At 37.7% G+C, this 21925-nt stretch overlaps 1 protein-coding gene across 1 annotated transcript; it reads left to right on the top strand.

Moving 5' to 3' along the window:
- Window positions 1–1657: 1657 nt before the first annotated feature.
- nudt21 (nudix hydrolase 21) lies at window positions 1658–21657 on the top strand. The gene is made up of 7 exons (XM_028809394.2): window positions 1658–2172; window positions 12932–13132; window positions 15773–15836; window positions 15980–16069; window positions 16227–16302; window positions 16612–16726; window positions 21371–21657. The coding sequence occupies exons 1-7, from the start codon at window positions 2057–2059 to the stop codon at window positions 21390–21392; spliced, it is 684 nt and encodes a 227-aa protein (XP_028665227.1). The 5' UTR covers window positions 1658–2056; the 3' UTR covers window positions 21393–21657.
- Window positions 21658–21925: the final 268 nt, after the last annotated feature.

Raw genomic sequence — 21925 nt, 5'->3', positions numbered from 1 at the left:
GTTTATTCATCTTTGCAATGAGATATACCAACAGAACTTCACTTTGGAGTGGTCTGAGGTGTCTTAACTGAGATACATTTCTCTTGATATTACATATTTAGTATAAGACTTGTGACTCCTTCATACTTACTTACAAGTATTTCTACCATCATATGAATGTACCACACTGCTCAAAGATGAATAATACATCTGCAAATGTTTTATACAGGTTGTGAAGGCCAAATGGAACCTTTGTTAAGGTCTTGTAACATAAGAGCAAATAGGTTCTTAAAGTATTGTTGCAGTACCTATACTAAAATGTTACCAAAATTATTTTTAAGCTATTGTTTTACCCAAAAAAAAAAATCAAAATTTATATAGCATCTTTTCTGTAGTGAAGCACCACCCTTAAAGTGCTTTACAAATAGAAACACAACATTACTAAAAACTTGTCCAAGGTCACCCAATACATAAGATATGTGGATTGAACCAGCAACCTTGAGTTTTGAAATGCATTACCTTACTCACTATAGACCAGATTATACTCACAAGATCAAAAACATCAAACAGAACAAAGGAATGTAAGAAAGTTGACAAATGAAAGGAGGCCATTCAGTCCATCAAGCTCATTTGTTTAGCTAATAGCTAAGCTGTCCCAAAATTTCATCCATATACTTCTTAAAGGTTGTCAAGGTTCCCCTTCAAGAACATGTCTTGGTAGTTTGTTCCTGATTCATACAACTCCTTGCGTAAAGAAGTTCTTCCGGGCTTCAGTCCTAAATTCACTTTCCCTTAATTCTCACTGATATCCTTGAGAATGTGATTCCCCTTTATGTTTAAATAATTCTACCAGGTCTACTTAACTTGAGAAGTTTAAAGACCTGAATTAGGTCATCACGCAGTCTCCTCAGATCAAGTATAAATAGGTTTAATTCTCCGAGTCTGTCAGAGTAAGACATGTCCTTCAGTCCTGGGATGTACTTGGCTGCTCTCCACTGCACAGCTTCAAGTGGTATTACGTCTTTCTTGTAGTATGGTGAACAGAACTGTACACAGCACTCCAGATGTGGTCTCACTAGTGTATTATATTGTTATAGCTTAAGCTCATTGTTTAGATGACAAAAATGGTGTGTTAATATAAACCCCTAAATCATTTTCAGAGGTAGCTTCCAGTAGGACAGTGTCTCCTATCTTGTATTCATAACTGGCGTTCCTTTTGCCAACATGTAGCACGGCCATTCCGCATAAAGCTTATACCCGTGCATTTCAGCATAAAGAAGAAGAGCAAACAATCACAAAAATATGGTTATTTTACATATTGGTGTGCAGTTATCCAGTTCTATCACTTTTCTTTTCATTACCTCTGCTATTGTGTGTTCTTGCTTATAAACAAAAAGTGTTTACCTGATTTCTTCTTCATGACCCCATTGTAAGCTGCACCAGCAGAGAAGTAATTTTTAAAATTTATAAAAAAACGCTTCACTTCAGCGCACAATTTTATGTGGCAATTTAATATATACCATGATTATGTAGAAATAACTTCAACATTGAACATTACCGAATCAACACTTACAATCTCTCTTTCCGTAGAATTACCTGCACAATATCTGTAACGGAACTGGAGACTCAAACAGTGATTGGTTGCTGCACACGTCACTCTTCGGAGCCCTGCCTTCTATGACGCGCCGCCCTGCGCAGGCGCCATTTTGCCTTCGTTAACTTTGATTTTGCTTTTTATTGAGGTAGTTCAATGTGTGTTTTTTAACGTTTTATTCTTTGTGAACCGAATATTTTATATGAAAAAAAGAGTTTAGTTGAAAACGAAAAAGAAAAGAGATCCGATTTTAAACGAAACCAAAACAGACGTGTGATAGGTTCACAAAGGCGAGTCGAGGCCTAGATTCTGCACGGCGGAAAGGCCTGCCTGTCTCCCGGATACGATTGCATTACTCGGGAAGAAGAAAAGAAAAAAATAGCTTAGGGGGAGTTGCATGCAGTTCATGTAAGATATCGGTATCGGCTGTTTATCTTAAAAGAACATTATTTTAGCCCGTCATTGTTGAAGTACGCCTGCAGTATGTCGGTTGTGCCTCCTAATCGCTCCCAAACTGGCTGGCCCCGTGGAGTAAATCAGTTCGGGAACAAATACTTGCAGCAGATCAAGCCGCTAACCCTGGAGAGGACCATCAACCTGTGAGTAGTTTGCACGCATTTTTTGGGGGGATTTACCAGGGTGGGTCTATTTATGTATTTATTTAGGATGATGTGTATAGATTGCCTCATGGTTTCTTATGTCAGTGGGTTGAGCGGCGTTTAACGTTCTGGTTATTTTATATAAAATGTTAATGCTGTTGCTAGATATGTTATTAAGCTGATATTAGCCTTATTATAGTTACATAGTTTCATTTTAAAATTTGACCAATTTCCCCTATGTCAGGGAATTATGGGTATTATACGTAAATAACTCAATTCCAATTCATTACATCATTCATTTTTATCGATTTTCCCAGTCCTATAGTACAGTATCTGAAAAGATTACAGGTAAATAGCATCGAATCGTACAGTGGTACGATCATCAGCTACTTTATAACATTCTCACAAGGCACTGTGCACAAGGCAGTCGTAAATCCAGGTGATGTTTTGAGTAGTTCAGTTGAGACGATGACACGAGGGCTTCTAATAAAATTGCGTTGGGATAATTAATGGTCGATTTATTTCGAGAAAGAAAGAAGTTCATTCTGTGATCATTGCTACATTAAAAACATGACAGATTTGCAAATGAAGAGGTATGTCCTGGCAAAGAGGAGGGGAATGAGAACGAGTTGTAAGGATTTGGAATATATTAATGTAGCCTTCACGTGCTGTCGGGCAGTCAGCAAATTCACTTGAACGTCCCACGGCCTCAAAGTTACAAATCGGACAGTTCAGAGAAAACAACGCTGCCCGAATTCACCGTATTGTCACCGTATTCAGATGTATTAAACAGAAGTCTGCAAATCTGGACCTGCCGGGCCATAAAGGCTAAAGGTTTTTGTTAAAACTCGATTTCTTAATGAGAAGTCCTTTATTGACGTTGAAGGACTTACTACTAAGCCAGCGTCTTTGTTTCAATTGAGTTGTCTCGCTTGTTAAGATTCTCCTCCTGTAATTGCTTACTTTAGACAAGAACCGCTACATTCATTTTTTTTTTTATAACTGCTGCTTATTAGCAGTAAGGTGTAAATGACAAAGAGACCAGCAGTTGTCTTTCAAACTTATTTCTATGTACAACTTTATGTATTCATTTTGTATTATCTGGTCTAATAAAATATTTGGAAAAACACCGAAGAGAAAAAGTGATGAACTGAGAATTACTAATCCGCCAATCATTTGAATGAATAAACAATCAACAATATAAGGATGACCTGACATGGCAGTGAAAAACTGCATATTAAGCTCTAAAATGAAATAAGATTCGTTATTGGCAGATTAGTTTTAAATTAAGCAATTATGTTGGAATACAAACCACTCACTGTGGCCCTCTAGGACTAACCTTGCCGACCCTGTTATAATAAAACATAAAACCTAGTCCGACTAGAAATTAGTGCAGTGTATTTCAGTTCACCTTGCTGAATCGATTCTTTTGAACTATCCTATTATGTGAATACATTTTTAGAATTAGAAGCTGGCGCATACATAAAATCCGAGAGGGGCATATCCCTCTCTGATCCCTTCATAAATAAATAATTTAATAATTAATACATTATTTTGTATATATGTGTATGTAAACTCACATGACATTGTCCCATTTTAGTATACAAAGCATAAAAACACATTTAAGATCCCTATTTAAAAATTGGATCAAATTTTACTTGTCATATAGTTATACACACAGTACATTATGTAGTGAAATGCTTAGTTGCTAAACTCCAAGACGGTGCTTTAAAGAATATAAAAGGACAATAAACAATAACACACTACTGTATAAATATAAAAAAAAATCACTGTTATATAAATTCAGTAATACGCATTATGCCAAAAATAAAATGCATGTGGCAACCAATAAATAATAACATAATAACGCAATATTAGAACATCAACAGTAGGGCAACATGTTTCTAGACACTTTCCTCATTCAAGATACGGATGAACTGTGGAAAAAGTCTTCCTCAGTCTCCCTGAACTGGTCTTCAGCCAGTGATACAATTTTCCTGACCACAGCACAGTGAAGAGATGCTGTTGGAGTGGCTGGTATTAATGATAATTTTCTTTGCAATGGTCAACATTGCTTGGTGTAGATGTTATGAAAGTTAGAGAGTGCACACCCAGTGATGCATTCATCTGACTGCACCACTCTGCAGAGCCTTGTTGTCCTGGTGCATGTTTTTTTTTTCCAATCCAGGCAGTAATACTTTGTGTCAGGATACTTTCAGTGGAGGATGTGTAGGACATCTTTAGTAATTGTGAGGTCAGCCTGAAGCCAGGCTTCTGAGATGGTAAGGGTGTTGCTATGGCTTCTTCACCAAGGTGTTGATGTGCTTGGTCAGCTCCTCTGTGATGTGGGAACCAAGGTATCTGAAACTGTCCACCTTTGCACCTGTGTGATGTTAATACTGAGGAGTTGATAGTGCCTCTGCCATTTTCTTCCAAACTTGACCTTCAGCTCATTTGTCTTATTGACATCCAGGAGTAGACTGTTGTCTTGACACCAGTGTGATAGACTCTCCACTTCATCCAGGTAAACCTGCTTGTTGTTGTTGGATATCAGGCCTACCACACCTGTGTCATCCACAAGCTTGACAGAGATGTCAAAATAAGACGTTGCATTACAGGATCACAACTGAATAAAAACTGTGTGATGTGTTCGTTAGTAATGTTCTGTTCATGGAGCAAGTGAACGAGAATTGTTCAGCTGGTTCTCTGTTAATGATTCATTCACAAATCAAATAATTCAAGTAATAATTCAGTTTAAACTCAAAACGAACCCAATAATGATACATGCCCAGTGAAATTAATGAGCTGTAAAAAAAAAAAAAAAAAAAATTAAAGCTGAAAGCAAATAATTGTTAAAATATTTTTATAATCTTTAGTGTTTTATGACTAATATTCAAATGCCACTTGTGACTTACAAAGTTATATAAGCATATTAGATTTAAAATTGTTTATACAGTATATTCAACTTGAAACAATTTCAATAATTAATTGTATGAACACATTGACTGATTTGGCTGATGCCTTTATCCAAAGTGACTTACAACATTAATGTTACAGTTGGGTTACATTTCTTTTGGTATTTCAATTGGACCACATGTAGGCCAAGTGACTTGCTTATGATCACACAGTGTCAGTAGCAGGATCTGAACCCACAACCTCAGGGTTTGAAGTCCAATGCCTTAACCACTACACAACACTGCCTGCACATATAAACAACATATTGTGTAAAACAATTAATACATCCCAATATACAGTGATCCCTCGCTATATCGCACTTCGCCTTTCGTGGATTTTATTTGTAAGCATATTTAAATATATATCGCGGATTTTTTGCTGGTTCGTGGATTTCTGAGGACAATGGGTCTTTTAATTTCTGGTACATGTTTCCTCAGTTGGTTTGCCCAGTTGATTTCATACAAGGGACGCTATTGGCAGATGGCTGAGAAGCTACCCAACTTACTTTTCTCTCTCTCTTGCGCTGACTTTCTCTGATCCTGACGTAGGGGGTGTGAGCAGGGGGGCTGTTCGCACACCTAGACGATATGGATGCTTGTCTAAAAATGCTGAAAGATTATCTTCACGTTGCTACCTTCTGTGCAGCTGCTTCCTGAAGCGACATGCTGCACGGTGCTTCGCATACTTAAAAGCTCGAAGGGCACGTATTGATTTTGGACTGTTTGTTTTTCTCTGTCTCTCTCTCTCTCTCCCTGCTCCTGACGGAGGGGGTGTGAGCTGCCGCCTTCAACAGCTTTGTACCGGCGGTGCTTCGCATACTTAAAAGCCAAACAGCCCTATTGATTTGTTTGCTTTCCTCTGTCTTTCTGAGAGTCTGTGCTCCTGATGCGCACTCCTTTGAAGAGGAAGATATGTTTGCATTCTTTTAATTGTGAGACAGAACTGTCATCTCTGTCTTGTCATGGAGCACAGTTTAAACTTTTGAAAAAAAGACAAATGTTTGTTTGCAGTGTTTGAATAATGTTCCTGTCTCTCTACAACCTCCTGTGTTTCTGCGCAAATCTGTGACCCAAGCATGACAATATAAAAATAACCATATAAACATATGGTTTCTACTTCGCGGATTTTCTTATTTCGCGGGTGGCTCTGGAACGCAACCCCCGCGATGGAGGAGGGATTACTGTAAATATGTTGTTGGTGCATTGTATTTGTATGATGAATGAAAAAATGATCACTAAAGGAGTTTTCATTCATTGATATTAATATAGTTTGAACTCAAAAGAATCATAATTGAAGCAAGCTATGACTCATTATTCAGTGCATGAGCTTTAAATGTCTACCAGCGTCTGTAAAATGAAACCTGCTGAGGACATCGTACAAACAGGACTTGCATAATGTTTAGAAATCCCATTGAGCTCCACTGAAACAATCATTAGATGCTCTCAAATTGATTCATACGATTCACTAAAACGTGTTGTTTAAAAAGAACAAATCATTTGTGAGTTGCCTATCACTAACAGAAATGCCATTTCTGTGGCAGAATTGCATTTAGAGCAGAGAGCAAAGACTTTTAATTCGTCTAGTGTTCTCTTTATTTTCACAAAAAGTACATTTATCTTTTATTGATTTTTTTTGCAGACCAAATAACAAATCAACAGTGACCTTGCACTTCTCTGAACAGTTTAACCTTGAAAGCACTAATGGGAGAAAATGAAACATCACAGCTCGGAGCTCTGATTACTCCGATAGCATTTAATGAAGGACAAGTTGATGAACTGTTTTGAAAGGGAGCCATGTATCACCATGAATCTGGAAAACTTTAATGGGTTGGCATGTGACATGAAATTAACATTTGCATGAGGCATTGTAGCACACCTCTCCATCATGAACATTTGTGGTGAAAAGTTTACATAGACTTTAATAACAGACAAGTATGTCCAAGAGGTATTAAGCCTGCAATGATTTCTTCAACTGTTTTGTTTTTTGCTTGGCATAATAATTGTACCACATTCCAAAAAAATAAGTATAATGCACAAGTATTTATTATGGGTATTTTTGAATCAGAATATTAAGTGGTGCTGAAAGTCAGTGATCATGACTGACTACAGCTGGTATCTTCTCTGTGCTGCTGTAGAAGTGCCCGTTGGACAGCATTTATTGGATTGACAAACAAATTACAAACGGAAAGTCTAATGAGCTCAGTGCAGATATGAGAAAGATGATTGTAGATTTACACAAGTCAGGGATGTTCCCTGCATCCATTTCTAAAGAACTTCAGATACCAAGATCATCAGTTTGGTTAACTGTTTGTTAATGCAATTTATTTGAAGCTGTAATCCCTTTGCCAGGTTCTTTAAGAAGACCTAAACTGTCACCCTCAGTTGAGGGGAAGTTGGTCCGGATGATCGGTAGAAATCCAAGAACCAACCACGTTTTACATTTACAAGAAATAAGCTCCTACTCCATAATCGACTCCTTCAAGCTTAAATAAAGTTTGTGATTGATCACATAGGCCAGCTGTGAAGCAAGTTGGTGGTGAGAATTCTCTGGGACTGATTTGTCTCCAGTGGAACAGTGTACAAAATGGGTTGAGTATTGAAGAAAGAGGAGTACCTCAGAGTTCTTCAGCATAACCTGAAAACATCAGCTAGAAGGTTGAAATTTGGACACAATCGGGAGTTCCATCCAGGCAATGATCCTAAACACACATCAAAGCTGGTTTTGGAATGACTAAATTAGGCTTACATTAAGCATTTGGAATGGCCTTTGCAAAGTCTTCACCTCAGCTCTATTAAAAGTATGTGGAGTACATATTTTGCATGTTTTGTGCACCACTTCCACAATCAGCCTTTTTATAGTTTTTATTTGTTAATTTGGATCGTTATTTATAAAATTGACATATTTATATCATGCACTGCTCTGCTTTTTTGTTAATGATTATAAACTCTTATCGAGCACCTTAAAATTTTCATTTTGCTCCTGATCCTCCTCTGTTTCACTCTTCAACCTGAGATCTCTGATTTACTGTTGTTTTATATTCAAAATAAAAAACTGGTTTCCTTTCTCATTAAAAATAACTCATATTTGTGATTTTCCTTTTTGTTATTATGGCTTTAAAATCGACATTACAAAACATTTTCAGTGTCAGGAAAGCCTACTTCGCCACCTCAACCAGCACGCGTCTTTTAGGGGCTGGTGATTTGACACAGTATTCCTCAAACAAAGGCAAAATGAAAAATAAGTGTTATGGGTACATGTGTTGATTTTCATTGCATCTGTAAAAGGGGAAAAGAGTCCCGTTCAGTTTAATCATGTATGTTATTCTCTGACCATCTGCAAATTTTTCAAATCGGCCTGCTCTGCACACTTGGGAATACTTAAAGATCATTAGAATGCGCCATACAGTATACTACATTCAGTAACTCCTTTTGTGAAATGTGAATAGACTCGCTGTGCCTCAGCTTGTGTAAAATATAGATGGGCACTGACTTCACATCTTTTACAGAAAAAGGCACATAATGGGGCAGAAGGCTGGAGGAAGGGGCGGGGTGGAGGGTATAAAGTAATGCCTGCATTTAATGTGGGTAAGTAGTCATGAGTGGGTTTGTATGGTTTTCTTATATGCATTACAGGCATATGAAGTTTCCCAGTTCTGATTTTCTCTTTTCTCGTGTCACTTTCCTTGCACAGAAAATCTTTTTTTTTTGTGTGTGTGAAGTCTGTCTCATAAGTGCTGCATGCTTGGCAGTTGTACTGGGAGCAAAAAAGCAAAAGTATTGATAACAATGAATCATACAAAGGCATGTTAAATACAAATACTATGTTAAATACACATAGTAGCATTAAGAACTTTTAACTCGTGTTCAAATATATTGAAATATTTCCTTTATATTTAATGTCTACATTCAAACACTAATTTTTGTATAATTTGACAGTGGTTTGTGCCTAGGAGTCAGGTTCATGCCAGGAAATCAACAAAAAATTCTGCCAATTATGCCAAGAAGAGTGGTCAGATTTTCAAGTGGTCAAATTTTTCAATTCTGCCAGAAGCTTCTTGATGGCTGCTAGAAGCATCTGGTTGAGGTGAAATGTGCTAAGGGATATTTAACCAAATATTAGGCGTGTTGTATGTATATTTTTGACCCTGTAAGTATTTTTCTTTTTACTCTGGGATGGTTTCAGAAAAACCGCACTAAATTTCTGATTTATTATTTGTAATAAGGATGTATGTTGTACAATCATTGTGTCACAGATGAAGAAGAGTTTTAGAAATAAGTGAAATCCCAATACTGCCCGGACATACATGTCCATTATATGACTGTATGTAAACTTTTCATCACAACTCTAATTTAATAGTATTTTATTTAAGGTTTGAAAGCAATTACAGATCAGACCACAGAGCCACGAGTGATAAATATATAAGTCTGTGGCAGTTTACAAAAGCAGTCTGACATCCATCCAACCATTTTCCAATCCACTGAATCCGAACACAGGGTCACAGGGGTCTGCTGGAGCCAATCCCAGCCAACACAGGGCACAAGGCAGGAACCAATCCCAGGCAGGGTGCCAACCCACCGCAGGACACACACAAACACACCAAGCACACACCAGGGCCAATTTAGAATCACCAATCCGCCTAACCTGCATGTCTTTGGACTGTGGGAGGAAACCAGAGCGCCCGGAGGAAACACACGCAGACACGGGGAGAACATGCAAACTCCACGCAGGGAGGACCCGGGAAGTGAAGCCAGGTCTTCCAGGGGTGCGGAAATCCAACACCCAACTTGTCCGACACGGGTAAATTGACCGTCGGACAAGCATGTTTTTCTGTTTCAGTTGTCCGCGGACAAGAGCAATTTTCTGGAGAAAAAATATTATATGTGCTGTGCAGGGCACATTTTACCACTACTTTCACATTTTAAACATTTGGGTACGTACTTTGTGCGGAAACAGTCTACTTAGGCGTGTTCTTCATGTCTGAAATTGGTCTTCAATATTGTTTACTGTAGAAAGAAAGCACAGAGTCAACATGAAGGTTTGGGGTTTCCGGCTCCGTATAGTGAACAGTTTGCAAAAATACAGACAGTCTTGATCGACATACAACATTCGACCCCTACAGGAAATGGGGAGAGCTTTTTATAGTGTGGGACCGGCCCCAATCAGAGGGTTGTTGGGTAAGGAGGTGCAGTGTCTTCTGGGAAGTGTGATGTCATCCGGGAAAAATTAAGGAGGGGTCGGTAGCGATGACCTGTCAGGGTGTCGGCGTTTCCTTCTTTCTGGGAAAATAAAGAAAAAAGTTAAGTGTCTCGTCGTCCCCTTTTTGGCCTCGGGTTTCGCGCTCATTCTAGAGTCCTTCCGCGGCTCCCTATGCGCTCGTGCGTGACATTACAAAATGACGGCTGATTTTTGAAAGGGGGAGCAATCTTACGGTCTTACATAAGTATTTTACCCTAATACTTACACGCTTGGAGATGCGGTCATTTTTTTCATGCCGACATTACGATGTAATCTGATGATTTTTCATTATAATCAATAACTTTTATATATTACCAGTAACGGCGTACTGCACGATAACATGCAGTGAATAAATACACTTGACTTGAGCATTCATAGTTTTCATCCTCTTTCTCTGTACGTTTTAGCATACATTTGCTCAGAGGTTGATGCACTTGCTGCTTCCTGAGCAGCCCTTCTTTTCTCCACCGTAGCGGCCCGCTGCTTCTTTTCTTTCGTTGGCATCTTTTCACGTTAAAACTGATTAAGTTAGTTTTCGTGTTGTGTTTTGTACGTTTTCTTTAATTTTTCACTTAAACGGGCACTTAAGTCTTCAATCTGCCTCAAGAATGATTAGCGAAATAAAATAAAAATAAAGAGTAATACAAATCATCACCTCGAAAGCGGATAGTAGACGTCACGTAGTATACTGTATGTGTACCAAAGTTCAAGTCAAAAGGTGAAATGGTTTGCGAGCTACAGGTGATTTAAAATCCTGGACAGACAAACAGCCAGCCATGGTAGCGTATTATAGAAGAAGATTGATAAAATTAATTGTTTCTACATAAAAATGCAGTCATTTTACTTACAATACAATTGTTTTCACCACATAACAAAGCTTGTTAGGTAGTTAATCTTTCCTGAAATTTTCGATTTCGTGTAGGTTGTGATATATTGAGGAGTTAAGAAATTTATTGCGTGACAACATCAATTTTGATGAGCTGTCAATAGATCGTTTTTGATTAGCGAATATTTCATATAAAACAAGTTGGTTTTGCGCTGTCAGTTTATTAAAAATAAAGAAGAAAACATTCTAACGGTTTCCAAAGGTTATGAAATATCTATAAAAATCTTCACTGTAACTGTAGTATGTGAAACAGAACTAGTGTAGCTATAATGAAGGCATTGTTTATTAGTGAGTTAAAATGATAAGGGAATCTTTTATATAATGTTCTAGAGCAAGTTGGCAAAATACTACTCCCTGAAAGAACTTTTTTCAGTTTTAAAATGGAAGGCAGTTTTGGTATCAATAAAAGAGATCAGAAAAAATAAACTATTTTTCACTTTTGTTATTTGTTTATGGACAAGTGAATTTAACTGGCGGACAAGTGGATTTTCTAAGTTTACTTGTCCGTGGACAAGTAGAAAAAAATTTGATTTCCACACCCCTGTCTCCCAACTGCGAGGCAGCAGCGCTACCCACTGCGCCACCGTGCCGCCCGCAGTCTGACATTTTGAATGTAATACATTGGGATAGTCTAAGAACAACATATAAAATTGCCAGTGTGGCTTCTGGTAATGTGGACTATTTTCAGTAAATAGTTTGAACATGCTTTGCAGTGTATTCTGATAGGATAGAGTTCTGTGTGTCCGCCAGCAAAGGGATAAACACGTTGAGAAAATGGAATGTGCACCATATTAGAATCCTCCTAATTCATTTCAGGTTTTCATGTAGCTGTAGCCATTGGAAACATTGAGTGTAAGGCAGGAACCAACCCTGGACAGACCTCTAGTCTATCACGGGGCTCACTCCCATTTATATTTACACTTGCACAGGGTAGAGGGGGAACCCTGGACTGCTCTGAAAAAAAATTTGCAGATATACAGGGAAAACCAAAATCCGAGGTCTGTGAGGCAGCAGCAACTGACCCTCGTTAACAAAATGGGTGGCTGTGTATACAGTCTGTATTGCAAAATTTCCTAGCTTGATTTTCATGTTTTAGTGTTACATAATCACTTACTTTAGGTTATGCCCCTCAAACTTCCTGACATTTAAATTCAGGCCTTAGATCCACCTTCTTTTTTTCATTTCTTTGGTTTTCAAACAGTCTTAAGTTTGCATTTTGTTTGAAATGTAAAACCAGATTTCTAAATTCTGAAGTATTGCCCTTGTTGACTTCACTGGGTTTTTTCTTTGCTCTTAAAATAATTTGTACTGTTGTATAAACTGTGTTTAGATTCAGTTTGGTTCACTTTAGTGTTGTTCCTTACATTTTTAGTGAATAACACAAAATGACTATTGTATTCATTACTACACCCTTTTTATAGTTTACATCCCTGTAAACTATTTGTATGACCAATTTTTTGCTTGACTCTCTGTAATCATTTGGGTGTTATTTATATGACTTGAGATGTAATTTAGACTCGCTGTGTATTATCTTGCAGTGTTTTCTTTTGTTGTATGTTTCCAGACAATTATTAGTACTTTTCAATTCCTTGTTTCAGCACTTCTCATAGTTCTAATTTGTTTTAAAGATTATTTTTTAACACTTTAGTTAAATGTCATTTGTTATTTGTCATCTCTCTGAAGGTATCCACTAACAAATTACACATTTGGAACGAAAGAACCCCTTTATGAAAAAGACAGTTCAGTTGCTGCACGGTTTCAGCGAATGCGAGAAGAGTTTGACAAGATTGGGATGAGAAGAACCGTGGAAGGAGTTCTGATTGTTCATGAGCACAGGCTTCCCCATGTTCTTTTGTTACAACTTGGTACCACATTTTTTAAACTGTAAGTTGAACTGTATTTTACTGCTTATTTTACAGACTAATTAATGTTTTCTATGTATTTGTAACTGAAAAAGGAGAGCTTTGTGCAGGCTATATGTTAGGCTTATAAAGAAAGTTGTTAGGTGTTGAAAGATGCAGAGCTTTGCTCCAACTAAAAAAAGTGACAATATTCTGATTATGTCTAACTCCTAGTTTCCTTTAATGTGTTATACTTCTTGACAGATACACTTATGGTTAAAATGCCACTATTTTTGATTATTATTATAGGGAAAACAACCTGTGGTCTCAAGTCCAAAGAAACTGAAATTAAAATTCAGTCAGTTTTGTACTCTGCATAGTAAAAGTACATACCCACTTGAAAATAGCTCATACAGCTACTCAGAAAATAAATATCATATACATATACATGGTTCTTTATATAGCATTTAAAAATAAGACTTGAGTAGTAAATTACTTTTGTTACTACAAAATACTTCATCATTTAATCAAAAAAGGCTAACCAGAAGGCAGGCTGTGAAGTACTTTTTAGGTAGTATCACTTGCAGTTTTTCTTTTCACCTTTTTACCGGGTTGTAAAGATTTGTATAGCTATCAGTGCTACCATTTATTCATGGAGAAAGTTCATGACAAATCTTCAGATAAAAAGGGCCTAATAGTGACCAATGCTGGACAACAACAAATGATGTGAAAAACATCTGTGGGGGAGAAAAAAAAATCCTATGTGATGCATGTCACAGTAATACTCCTGGAAAATTTAGCATACGAAAAGATGGTTAACTATGATATTGCAGCTATGCTGCCTTCTTTGAAATGTCAGATGCTCTTGCTTGGAAGTGGGTTTTGGCAAATTTTGGCATTTGTGGTTTTACATTTCAAATAGCATGTACTGTTAAATGTTAATTTACACTAATACCTGGTCCACATCACCTTCAGCAAGACTAATTTTTTTTTTTTTTTTTTTTAATTTACACTACCACAAAATTTCTTGAATCTTTTACTATTTCGAGGGCCATTTCCATGAATTGTAAAATTGATCGAAGAGTCAAATAAATTAGACTGACCTGATATCAACTAAATATGCAAACAGGTAAACACAGCAAGGCTCTGATCATTTACAGCTGAGCCATTAAAAATAAATAAATGACATCCCTGACTTTCTGTTAAGTCTGAGTGGAGATCTGACCCATCTCCAGAAAGCTAGTGCATATTGGTTGTCACTTTAACAGTTTGCTAGGGTTGAATGGATCATAAGTGCAGTACGGTAAATTAAAATGTAGTACTTCAGGTAAACCTTCACTGATCTGGCACCTGTGGGACCTGAGGTATGCCATATTAATGAAAATGCCAAATCACAGAGTGATCACCTCTGAACGGTAGCTAAACACCCCATCCTCACACAACAGCCAACCCGATTGATTTGATGGGGTGATTAGTGCGGTGTGTCACCTGGGAGGCAGCTATGAAAAGTGATGTGGTGGTGCAAAGCACAACATGATTGCGAGTTTATGGACTCCCCCCTACAGCCCCTATTGCTTTTACGTGCTCTGGACGTCATGAGGGACCCCTCTCCCTTATTGGTAAGAAGCAGCAATGACTTCACAGAGGTCCCCAAAACCACCCATCCCACACCCCGCCATTGGTGGTTCACTTTGATGCATGGCAATGCACACCGGGGAGGCGGCTATGAAGAGTGATGTGGTGCGATTGAGGGTTCATGGGAGCCAACCCTTATTGCTTTGACACACTCACAACTACATGGAGGAACCACTCCCTCTTACTGCTTCAAAATTATCACTTACACAGATTTATTGGATCAGTGTGGTGCATGGCGCAGAGCATCGGGGAAGCAACTGTGAGGAGAGATGCAGTACGAAAATCTGAAATAACATAAAGGGTAGAAAGAAAAAAAATCGATAGCATAAAGTGCAAATAGCATATTATTAAAAGATTATTGTCATTAGAACATTGTGTTTCTTGGAGTCATGCAATTACAGAATGGTTTTCTGTACCACATCCAACTGGTCACTGTGAAACTGCACCTATAGAGTGGTCTGTGTGTGGTATTTAGCTTATGTAGAGTGTCTATACACTTGGGAATCTATATCATCAGGCACTTCTACCCTGTTAGAATGCTGATTCTGCATAAACATTCCTACTGGGATACAGAAAAAACTGCTTTATGAGTAAAACTTGACAGGAGTATACAGCAGTATATACTGCACAAGTCTGATACCATCCCAGATATAAAGTGCAATTAGGAGTGGGTCATCTTAATGTAGGCTTTAAAGTTAACTCTAAATTCGAATCCTTTCATCAGCTGCAAGTCCTTATATCCATGTTTATTAGAGCTTCCAAGACGCTTGCAGATCGGTGCAGCTGTCATTGCCAGTTTTATCTTGTTAGTTTCATGGCATATTGGACTGAATACCAGGTGTCATAAAGACTACCAGTTTGAACCCTGTCAAATTCCTCACTTCTTTGCAAGACTTTATGCAAGTATAATTTAGCATATTGTGACCTTTTAAAGGACATGACAACCTAATCAGTTTCATTTTAATATCTAAGCACACTGGGTATTTGAATGTGAATTGTAGCCATGTTTTGAGTACCTGCTGTAATTAAGTATTTCATGTTCTTGTAGACCTGGTGGAGAATTAAACCCAGGAGAAGACGAAGTTGAAGGGCTAAAGCGTCTTATGACAGAGGTAATTGTTGTGTTTTTATTTATTTGTTTGTTTTGTGACATTTCTGTGAGTGTTGGAAGCAGCATAAATGTTTGCAATGTAATTTATATAATAAATGTTTTCAATGAATCTTTAAACTCCTATTTGGCTGTTTTAATCTTCAGATTCTTGGACGTCAAGATGGTGTGCTACAGGATTGGGTTATTGATGACTGTATAGGAAACTGGTGGAGACCAAATTTTGAACCCCCACAGGTGAGATAGACATTTGTTTATATCAAATCTAAGTCCATTTAATTTCATTTAGATTGTCTTGTACCTTAAATGGAATTATTCCATTTTATTCCTTCCCAGTAATATTTTCATGGTGGAGAAAGTAGTATTGAGTTTTTAAATTTGATATTTTTTCCAGTATCCATATATTCCTGCTCACATTACTAAACCTAAGGAACACAAGAAGCTTTTCCTTGTGCAATTACAGGAAAAAGGTAAGTGATTTTAAACTTTGTAAGGTATTCAGTTGCTAAATAGACTTGTGCCATGCTATCCCACAGGATAATTTAGTTAGTCACTTTTTGTAATGCTGAATAATATTTGAAAATAGATAGGGTTGTACATGCCACATATATGGCACAAGTTGCAGTTTAACCCTAACATAAAAATGACCGTGTACCTTCATTGTCTAGGTTGCTTACTCTTTTAAAATGTTTGTATAGTAATTTAAAATTTTGGGACATTCAGTCTGCTTTTACTAATTGTGTGTCTGTTGATTATCCACATGTATTTTTTTATTTTAGCTCTCTTTGCTGTTCCAAAAAATTATAAGTTGGTTGCGGCGCCATTATTTGAGTTGTATGACAATGCTCCAGGTTATGGACCCATAATCTCCAGTTTACCACAGTTACTTAGCAGGTAGGGGAAACATTCATGTTTTGATTTTTTTTTTGTTTATTTTTGGGATGTTTTCAGTTCTTCCAAAACATGAAGCTGCAAACTTCCTCAGTGATACTAATTGATAAATCCTTGTCATGCCTTAGAAATAAGTGCTGATTTTGATCAGAAGAAAATGCTAGAAATCTGATTATGTATTATCTAGATAGAGTACGTGGTCCCCATTCGTTTTTGTTATGCCTTTTTATTCCTTTATTTAGCCAAATTTCTTTTATCACATTAAATGAGCAGTTATTGTTGTTTGCCAATGAAAATCATTGTTTTCCTGTTATTAAATTAATATGGCAAACACATATGAATCTGTTAACATTTTAGTTAATCTCTGTATTCATATTATTTCCTTGAATTACTTGTGTATTGAAATATTTTACTAAGGCTTAAAGTTTTTCTTATGATTTATAAGTATATGTACAAGTCTTCTTTTTCCCCAAAATGTGTAGCTTAGTAGATGACAGGATGACATTTGTATGTAAAAAGCATACTGAAATTTGATAATGAAGCTAGAATAAATTAACATTAAAATGTCTAGTTTATGATTTGTGAAGGATTCCATTTTAATTGCTGCTGTTGGTCTTAATCTTTTTAAGTTTTCTAATTTATAAACTGAGTGGCAGAGCATAGTCTAGACCAATGGCTCCCAAGTCTAGTCCTAGGTAAAGGGTTTTTGTTGTGGAGCGGTTCACAATCGGACCATCATTCCTACTTTATTTGATCTCATTGTTTAGTTAGATGTGCTTTTTTATTCTCTTCTTCTAAGAAATTACAAAATGTTTGCATTATTGCTAAAACTTTAAATGCTTGTTTCATTTATTGTACAGTTTACTTAATTCTATCCAAATACTGAGAATACAGACTTCTAAAAGGGAACAATTACTTCAGGGCCATATTACTGTTCTAATTGGGGAAACTGATTGTAACAAAAACCAGCAGTCTCAAATTCTCCAGGACTGAACTTTGAAACCACTGTACTACATATTTTTTTATTTATCCATATACTGAAATGTTATGTCTTAATGAAATGTTAATACAGGTGGAATCCCATTATAGTGAAACCATAAAAATATTTTGTTATAATGAATATGGGAAAATGTGTATTACTATTGTGACCATGGTCTCCATCTCTAACGGCAGCGGCGCAAGGACTGCTCCATAACTGTTCTGCTGTGTCTGGTATACAGTAAACCAAGGACAAAGTAATTAGTTATCTCTGCAGGATCAAGGTTACTATGCATGCTGCACAATTCTTAGAACATTTAACATCAGGCTTTGAAATGCTCTTCCTCGCACTCCCTGATCTCTCTTCTGTAGACTGCGTCTGCCACAATAGTGGATTCTGAGCCGCTGGTGTTCTTCTAGTCTGAGGATAAGGCACTAAAGCAGGACGGTTGCCTGTGTCATGGCTCCTAACCGCTCCAATTTTGAATGAAGTCTTGAGGCTGTACCTGCCTTCCCTATACAGCAATAAAGTACCTGTATTTTCCTTGAAAACCTTGACTTGCCTTCCTGTCTCTCTCGCATCTCTGTGACCCAAGCTTGACAATACATGTATAAAAAAACAACGCTTCTTAAACTACACAAAATATACTTTATTTGAAAATGAGATGTTAGATGCAACTTTTTTTTAAAATAGAAATGCAGGTATAAATACAGAATGAAAACAAGATGTTAAATGTAACTTTTTTAATAGAAACAGAGGTATAAAAATACAGAATGAAAATGAGACATTAGATGAAAATGAAGGCATGCTTCCAAATGCTTTCACCATATCATTTTTCTTCATTTCGGAATAAAGTTTTTCTAGGATTGTTAATTTTTCTTTCAGTGTAAAGTGACACTGTTTCTCACTTTTTTTTTGTTCATCTCAAAGAAAACTTTGAGAAGCACTACGAAACTCAAACAGCACAGTATCCACACGACACAACTACCCATGCAGAGGCTAGGTGAAGTACTGACTCAGAATTCAGCTATCTATATTACTAAACCACAGTTTAATTTATGCATGGCGGACGCACCGAAGCACATGCGCACTGCGCCGTGGCGCCCCAGAGTCAAACACAGCGGCTTCCCAGAGTCAGTAGGTGCCGCCCAAACAACACAACCTGTAAACTAAACTTGCTCTAATCCACTGTGCCAGCAGTCTGTGTGGCATAGACCGCATGGATAAAAACAATAAACGGAGGCTCATACAATGCGCCCCAGAGTCAAATGCAGCGGCTTCCCAGAGTCAGTAGGTGACCACGACCTGTAAACCATACCTGCTCTAATCCACTGTGCCAGCAGTCAGTGTGTGTAAGTTGGAGTATGCTTCCTAAACCTGAGGTAAAGCGTGCATGCCAGGTTGTACAGCCACCCGAATGTGACCGCCCACACCACCGCAACGAGCCCGTAGTTCCCAGAGTCAGTGCGTGGCGCCCAAACACCACGACCTGTAAACTACACCTGCTCTAATCCACTTTGCCAGCAGTCAGTGTGTGTAAGTTGGAGTATGCTTCCTAACAGTAAACGACTTCTACCTAACGACACAGCCACAGAACAACAAAGACGAGACCGCATGGATAAAAACAATACACGGAGGCTAGGAGTCATGGCTCCAAATGGAAGGAGCTCAACGATTAGTAATACAAACACGAGCCCGTATGGATAAAAACAATGAACGAAGGTGCCCACACAAAGAAACCGCTTTAGTACAAATATGTTTGTTTTAATTAAATGAAAACTTTACCATGGCTACGACCTGTGAACTAAACCTGAGATGAAGCGTGCACGCCAGGTTGTACAGCCGCCCGAACGCGACTGCCCACACCACCGCACCGGATCCGCCGCCTTGGTCACTTCAGCATGCGAATCCGCCGCCGTCAGCAAACGACTTCTCGCTGACGACACAGCCATAGAAAAACAAAATAGAGACTGCATGGATAAAAACAATAAACGAAGGCGCCTACAACACGCTTCTGAAACACCAGAACCAGATGAGTCACGGCTCCAAAAAGAAACCGCTTTAGTACAAATATGTTTATTTAATTAAATGAACTTTCCCAGGATGCAGCCACCCTTCATGATATTTCATCCCTCCAAGTATCGAAGGGAACAGAAAGTGATTGCCATTCTTGGAGTTGCGATTCTTTCGAGAATCGCGGGCTTGCTGGTACCTATATGATGCTGAGACTGGACATTTGGCAGTGGACTGTCTCTTTCTTTGAGACAGCCTGTTGCAGGGTTCTTGAGACTCTGCACGGAAAGTGTAGGCACAGAATTAAGTATTTTATCTTTGGTGGTCATTTTTGGTGGAAAAAACATTAGTTATACTGAAATTTACATTTCATTAACTCTTTGAGGGCTGAATATTTTTTTCCAAAAAACTCAATTTTCTGAAAAGCACACAAAGCAATTGTTTCACACATAAATCAACATAAAATGTCTGCTGCAACATGCTGTGGCTGCTGTTGGCACAAATTCGGCATCTCTGGAGGCAGTGGCTGCATGGGGGCACCTCGATAGCCAGCAGGAATGCACGGTGGGCTGGCTGCCTTCGCACAGGTGGGTGGTGGTGGCAGTCGCAGTGTGATGCAGTTGGTTTAATGGTTTGTTATGTAATCATAAGTGGTGGTCCTCCCAGGCGAGTGCTGCTATAGGCGTATCAGCTACACAAACATGATTAACACCACGATCATCTGGGGACTGATCAGCTGATGCAGGTACCTCACTTTCGTATTCGATGTCCATCTCCTGATCACTTGCATCAAATTCCAAGTCCGACAAGTCAGAGTCCAATTCAGCGATAATACGCAAAATGTCCACGGAGTATTTAGTCTCTTGCCAGATGTCGATGCCATTTTAGAAGTTGTTTGCTCTTGGCTACTCACGCAGGGAATCGAGTTCAAATCAACAAAGCTACTTAACTTTACTTCTAGCAAAGAGAGTTAAACTTAAATGTAAGGGTGAGTTTTGTCACAGTTTACAGCTGATTACGGTGCTCTACCCCTGAATTTCGAAAAAAGTTGACATCAGCCCTGAAAGAGTTAAAATGAAATTCGTTTAACATGATGTATATATGTTTGTCCAGGCCCACAAAAAGTTTATTTTGAAAATTTCATTACTTTGGTATTCACTATAATAGGGTTTGACCTGTAATAAATTAAAGAACCTGTTTTGTGTATTGTTTTTAAAACATGTCACTTTTGCACTAGTCTGTCTTTTGAAAGCTGCTCCCTATACTTTCTATCTCAAACGAGAGCAAGAGTGACAAATACTTGGACACACAGGCAGAAATTCCTGCTGATGCATCTGACTCGATACCACCTGGTGTTTGTCTTTAGAAGCATGTCGCCTTTCCATTGACCATCAGTCAAGTCTGTTTTCAAAAGTTATGTGATTGCCACCCATCATTCTTTTTCCACTGCAGAAAATTAAATTGTGGGAACCTTCTCACTTTGTCCCATAATCCCTAGCCTTCCAAGGTGGCTGTAAATAAGTTTATGAAGTAATAATATTGGATTTATGACAGTGTGAAAAATAATTCTGAACTCAATCTGAATATATTCTTAAATAAGCTTGCATATTTTTCATTCTGTCTTCCTGTAGTAAATTTCTTTTTTTCTATTTCAGGTTCAATTTTATTTATAACTGATTATTACAGATTCTGATGTTGGCAAGGTGGTTGGCCAACACCGTCTCTGTGAGCACGGTGCTGGAAAAGAATGTGAAGATTTGTTTAAAGACTTCCTTAGAGAAAGAACTTTTTTTTTTTTTGCTTATGTTTTGTTAAAGTGTAAAGAAGTGTCTTTACGAGTGAACTGTTTTAAGTAATGGAGTGTTGAGGCTGTATGTTAAACATTTTTATTTTTCAATATAGTTTCCACTTTTGTACTTCATTAAAACTGGTGTTCAGTGTCCGTTCCTTTGTTGTCATTTTCTACTTGAACAAAATTTGTGGTAGAAAAGTACAAAAAGAAGACATTACTACTGTGATTATATACAAATAAAAAGGGTTTAAACAGATGATAAAGTCTTCTACAAGGCTTTATAAAGGTTTTCCATGGCTGATTTGCACAGAATGAATCCTCAGAAATATCTTGGCTACCCATTTCACAAAGAAAACAATACAAACACAGTTTATGAATATTTTGGAAGATGAGAAATGCCATGGACTACATCCTGTAT

Source organism: Erpetoichthys calabaricus, chromosome 9 (assembly GCF_900747795.2).
Source record: "Erpetoichthys calabaricus chromosome 9, fErpCal1.3, whole genome shotgun sequence".
Lineage (NCBI taxonomy): Eukaryota > Metazoa > Chordata > Cladistia > Polypteriformes > Polypteridae > Erpetoichthys > Erpetoichthys calabaricus.
The sequence above is the reverse complement of the archived record's forward strand: the minus strand, read 5'-3'. Positions and strand labels throughout refer to the sequence as shown.

Bases quoted from the DNA above. Each gene is read 5' to 3' on its own strand.
- nudt21 (XM_028809394.2), top strand. From the start codon at position 2,057: ATGTCGGTTGTGCCTCCTAATCGCTCCCAAACTGGCTGGCCCCGTGGA. The intron at 13,133-15,772 runs GTAAGTTGAACT...ATGTTCTTGTAG, and splicing joins GGTACCACATTTTTTAAACT to ACCTGGTGGAGAATTAAACC. The intron at 15,837-15,979 runs GTAATTGTTGTG...TTTAATCTTCAG, and splicing joins TAAAGCGTCTTATGACAGAG to ATTCTTGGACGTCAAGATGG.